Consider the following 4751-nt stretch of genomic DNA (forward strand, 5'->3'; position numbering starts at 1 on the left):
TCTCAGCCAGCACGGTGGGTGCCAACAGGCCCGTTGTCCCCACGGGCCAGCGTCACGCCGTCAGCTCGTCGTGGCCTTTCCAGCACCTTTTGGCCTCAGAGACAGACCGACCCAGGGAGCAGGGCTGTGCCGAGCGGCACGAGCCCTCTGAGCAGGACCCGCCTTCGGGGATGCAGGGAGACAGGTATCCTGGCACAGGGAGGGGACGGCTGGAAGGGGAGAGCATCCCCGAAATCACAGACCGCCCCGTGGAGCAGCCATGGAGCAGCACCTGGAGGTCCCCAGAGCTGCCTCCTCCCGCTCTCCCGGCAGCAGCTCCCACGGGGCTGCTCCCTGGGCACTGGATGTTTCCTGGTCTGGCCGGGGACGCCCACGTCCTCGCTGGAGCTGCTCTGGGCTTCCTGCTGCACGCTGCCACGCTGCGCCTGGGCTGTCCCCGGGGGAAGCGGCAAGGTGCTGGGAGCGAGGAGATGCTGTATGGCCCCTCGGTGGGCTCCTGGCACACCAGGGAGAAGGTCGGGTAGATGTTAAATGAGGTGGAGGGCAAGCAGCAAAGAAACCCTCAGCAGGACCAGAGCAGCCTGGTTTAATGCAGCTCTGCTTGAAAAAGTAAAGCCTGGGGGTGCTGCCCTGGGGGGCTGCGGTTTCCCTCCCAACTGGCGCACAAGCGCTGTCCTGGCTGTCCTGTGCCACCACTCTGCAGGAGGACACGCTCCAGTGCCAAGCCCCACACTGGCTGAGGAGCGAGGGACACCTTGGATGTGTCCCAGTGACTCTTCCGCCCTGTCCCCACCACCCAATACCTTCCTGCAGGAGGGGATGCTCACACCTCCCTGCTCCCCCCCACCAGGTCTCCAGGCAGGGTCTCGCCACTGTGGACCCTTCTGCACCCTGCCAGAGGGCAGGGCCTGCTGCCTCCGGGATGGCGAGATGGCTGCCTCGCTCCACCGACCTTACCCGTTTCTGCCAGAAGCTCAACCGGGTGAAGACCTTGGAGGACGACATGATGGAGACATCCTTCAACAGATGCCTTTCCACTGTTGACTTGACGCTGCTGGGCATCGGGGGCATGGTGGGCTCTGGTCTGTACGTCCTCACGGGCACGGTGGCCAAGGAGATCGCTGGCCCTGCTGTCATTGTCTCCTTCATCATTGCCGGCTTTGCCTCACTCCTGGCTGCTCTCTGCTATGCTGAGTTTGGAGCCCGGGTACCGAAGACGGGCTCTGCCTACATGTTCACCTACGTGTCCGTGGGTGAGATCTGGGCCTTCCTCATTGGCTGGAATGTGCTGCTCGAGTACATGATTGGAGGAGCCGCGGTGGCCAGGGCCTGGAGCGGCTACCTGGACTCCATCTTCAACCACAAGATAAAGAACTTCACCGAGACCCACGTGGGCGTCTGGCAGGTACCATTCCTGGCCCGCTACCCTGACTTTCTGGCAGCCACCATCCTGCTAGTAGCCACTGCCTTCATCTCCTTTGGGGCCAAAGTGTCCTCCTGGCTCAACCACGTCTTCTCGGCCATCAGCATGGGTGTCATCCTCTTCATTCTCATCATGGGCTTCATCCTTGCGCAGCCCAAGAACTGGAGTGCCCAGGAGGGCGGCTTTGCCCCGTATGGGCTGTCAGGCATCATGGCCGGCACGGCCACTTGCTTCTATGCCTTCGTGGGCTTTGACGTCATCGCAGCCTCCAGCGAAGAGGCCAGGAACCCCCAGAAGGCTGTCCCCAGGGCCATTGCTTTCTCCTTGGGGCTAGCCACCGGGGCCTACATCCTGGTGTCGGTGGTGCTGACGCTGATGGTGCCCTGGCACACGCTGGACCCTGACTCTGCCCTGGCGGATGCGTTTTACAGGAGGGGCTATGCCTGGGCAGGGTTCCTGGTGGCTGCTGGCTCTATCTGCGGTGAGTACAGGCAGCAGCGGTGGGAGCTGCCCACCCTGCTTGGGATGGGGGCTGGGAACGGGGCAGTCTGGGTCTGACCTGGTCCTCCTTCTACCTCAGCAATGAACACGGTCCTGCTGAGCAACCTCTTCTCCTTGCCACGCATCGTCTACGCCATGGCCGAGGACGGGCTCTTCTTCCGGGTCTTCTCCCGAGTGCATCCCCGCACGCAGGTGCCCGTCATTGGCATTGTGGTCTTTGGGTTACTCATGGCCCTGCTGGCCCTCGTCTTTGACCTGGAGGCCCTGGTGCAGTTCCTGTCCATCGGCACGCTGCTGGCCTACACCTTCGTGGCTGCAAGCATCATCGTCCTGCGCTTCCAGCAGCAGAAGGTGGATGCCCCTGCGCCAACAGCCGGTGGCCGGCCCAGCCCCGAGCCCCGTGAGGGCCCATCTGCTGGCGAGCTGAAGGAGTACGAGTCCTTCTCCGACAAGCTCCAGCTGGTGGACAGGGACAAGAGCAAAGAGCACCGGGAGCCGGGGCAGCTGAAGGCAGCTTTTGAGCCCTACCTGGAGTTCCTCAGCGACTTCTACCCAGGCGAGGTGGTCACGGTGGCCGTGGTGACCCTGATGGTGTCTGCCGTCTGCCTCTGTTCCATCTTGGTGTTTGGCAACACCCACCTCCACCTGCCCACCTGGAGCTACTCCCTGCTGCTGGTCCTCTTCAGCCTGGGCTTCCTGCTCAGCCTCCTCCTCATCTGGGCGCATGAGCAGCAGCGGGGCACGCAGACCTTCCAGGTATGCCTGGGGGCCCAGGCAGGATTGGTCCCTCTGCCGGGGCTGGGGGGCAGGAGAGGCTCTGATGGACCCGTGGGAGGCCCCCATCATCCTGCTTTGGTGAAAGCAACCCAACTGCTGGAGGAGGAGGGTGTCAGCAAGCACTGGGTGTGGGGAGGTGGTTCTGCCTGCAGTGTCACTGCACGGTCACAAGTCCCTGGGAGGGGACATCCCCAGCAGCTCCGTGTAGATCGCTCCTCTGCCTCCCCACAGCCGCCCGCCCCCCTCCTGCCCATCCCAACTCCTGCCTCTGCTCTGTGCTTGAGCTGCGCGGCGGAGCTCTTTTCCTCAGCCTCCGCATCACTTTTGTGTCTCTTGTACTCCCCCTCTCCAGTTTCCAGCCTGTCTGGGCCCCGGTGTGGTGCAGCTGTGTGGATGGTGACGCCATCTCCCTGCCGTGCTCCTGCCCTGGCTTCTCCAGCAAGGACCACCTTGGCTCTGGGCTGTGCTGGGGGCTTGTTTGGTCCTTGTGCCGGTGCCTCTGGGCTGTTCCCAGAGCCCGCGGCCACTCCGCCAGCCCGGTGTGCAGCCTGGCACCCAGCTCCTGGCTGCCAAACTGGCTATCCTTCCTCTTGGCTGCCTTTTGCACGGGAACAAAGTCATTTACATAAAGCCCAGGGTGACAGCCACTTTGTCCCCCGTGTTGACCAGTGCTGGCTTTTGTCGCTGTGGTTTTAAGGCTGGTCTCACGACCCCTTGGCTCTCTTTCTCCCGCAGATCCCCCTGGTACCCCTCTCCCCGGCGCTGAGCATCGTCCTCAATATCTATCTGATGCTGAAGCTCAGCTACATGACATGGCTCCGCTTCGCTGTCTGGCTGCTCCTAGGTGAGTGCTCGGTGTGGGCCCGGCAAGGCGGCGGCTGCTTCGGGGCAGAGGGGGACTAGGCTTGGCTTGGCACCGGCCGGCGGCTTCGGCAGCTCTTTTCCCCTGGGGATGGGTTTATAAAGCGAATCGTGCCCCTTCCCATTCCCGATTCCCCTTCGAGCCAAGGTTTCCCAGCATCCCCCTGACCCACTCTGGTGCCCAGAGTGTTACAGTTTGTTCCTGTTAAGGTTCGGATCCTCCTTCAAGCTCTGCACCAGAACACCCCCTTCTCCCGAGGCGGCTCCTTCCCAACGAGGGGCTCCCCCTCCCTGGGAACTGGGGTTGGCCCCCCCTTACTCTTAACACGCCGCAGGGTCCTTTTCCACCTGCAAGCAGCAGGTTTGAGCCCGCCCCGGTGCCGTGTGCTGTGACGCCGGCTGCGTCCGTGCCAGCCGCCGGGCTCTGCTCCAGCGGCTGCTCTCCCTGTCCCCGCCGCAGGCCTGCTCGTCTACTTCGGTTACGGCATCTGGCACAGCAAGGAGAACCTGCGGGAGCCCAGGCCGCAGCGCGTCAGCGCCCGCTACGTGGTGTTCCCCAGCGGCAGCCTGGAGGAGAGGGTGCAGGCGGTCCAGCCCAGCGCCCAGCCCGCCGCCGCACTGCCCGACACCGACACCGAAGACTGCAAGAGATGACCCCCCGGGGGCCGGGGGCAGCTGGCTGTGGGAGCACCTGACCCACGTCCCATGGCCTGGCCAGAGACCCCCGCTCCTCCTCCTGGTCCCTTTGGCAGCAGAGCCACTGGGGCTGCCTTGGGCATGTGGCTCCCTCCGGAGATGTTGAGGATTCTCGCCCTTCCCCACCAGCTCCCCGCAGAGCCTGGGGAGGGGCTGGCTCCCTCCCTCCCCATCCCCAGCACTCAGGAACTGGGTCCCAGCCCCCTCAGCCCAGTGCCTGCCCTGCTCACCAGGCGCTGCATCCTCACCGCCTTCCCCCGAGCACATCCAAGCGCCATGCAGCACATCTCCTTTCTGCTGGCCCGTCTGTGCAGCCGGGGATGCAGAGGGATGCGGAGGGTCCCTGGGGAGGGGCAGGCAGCCCAGCACTCCCATCCTGGCGCTCGTCCTGGCTGCAGGGTGGGATCTGGCTGCAGCCCCTGGAGCCCCCTGCCTCCTGCTGAGCCCACCTGCAGAAGGAGGCAGGGGCCAAATGCGCTTCCCCACCGGCCGC

General features: G+C 64.3%; 1 protein-coding gene across 1 annotated transcript; it reads left to right on the forward strand.

Annotated features, from left to right (window-relative positions):
* The first annotated feature begins 811 nt into the window (after positions 1-811).
* Positions 812-4216, forward strand: SLC7A4 (solute carrier family 7 member 4). Its single transcript, XM_009642861.2, has 4 exons — positions 812-1904; positions 2004-2680; positions 3437-3545; positions 4023-4216. Exons 1-4 carry the CDS (start codon positions 923-925, stop codon positions 4214-4216), a joined length of 1962 nt encoding a protein of 653 aa, XP_009641156.1. The 5' UTR covers positions 812-922.
* Positions 4217-4751: the final 535 nt, after the last annotated feature.

This window comes from Egretta garzetta, unplaced genomic scaffold (genome assembly GCF_000687185.1).
Source record: "Egretta garzetta isolate BGI_Z169 unplaced genomic scaffold, ASM68718v1 scaffold7, whole genome shotgun sequence".
NCBI lineage: Eukaryota > Metazoa > Chordata > Aves > Pelecaniformes > Ardeidae > Egretta > Egretta garzetta.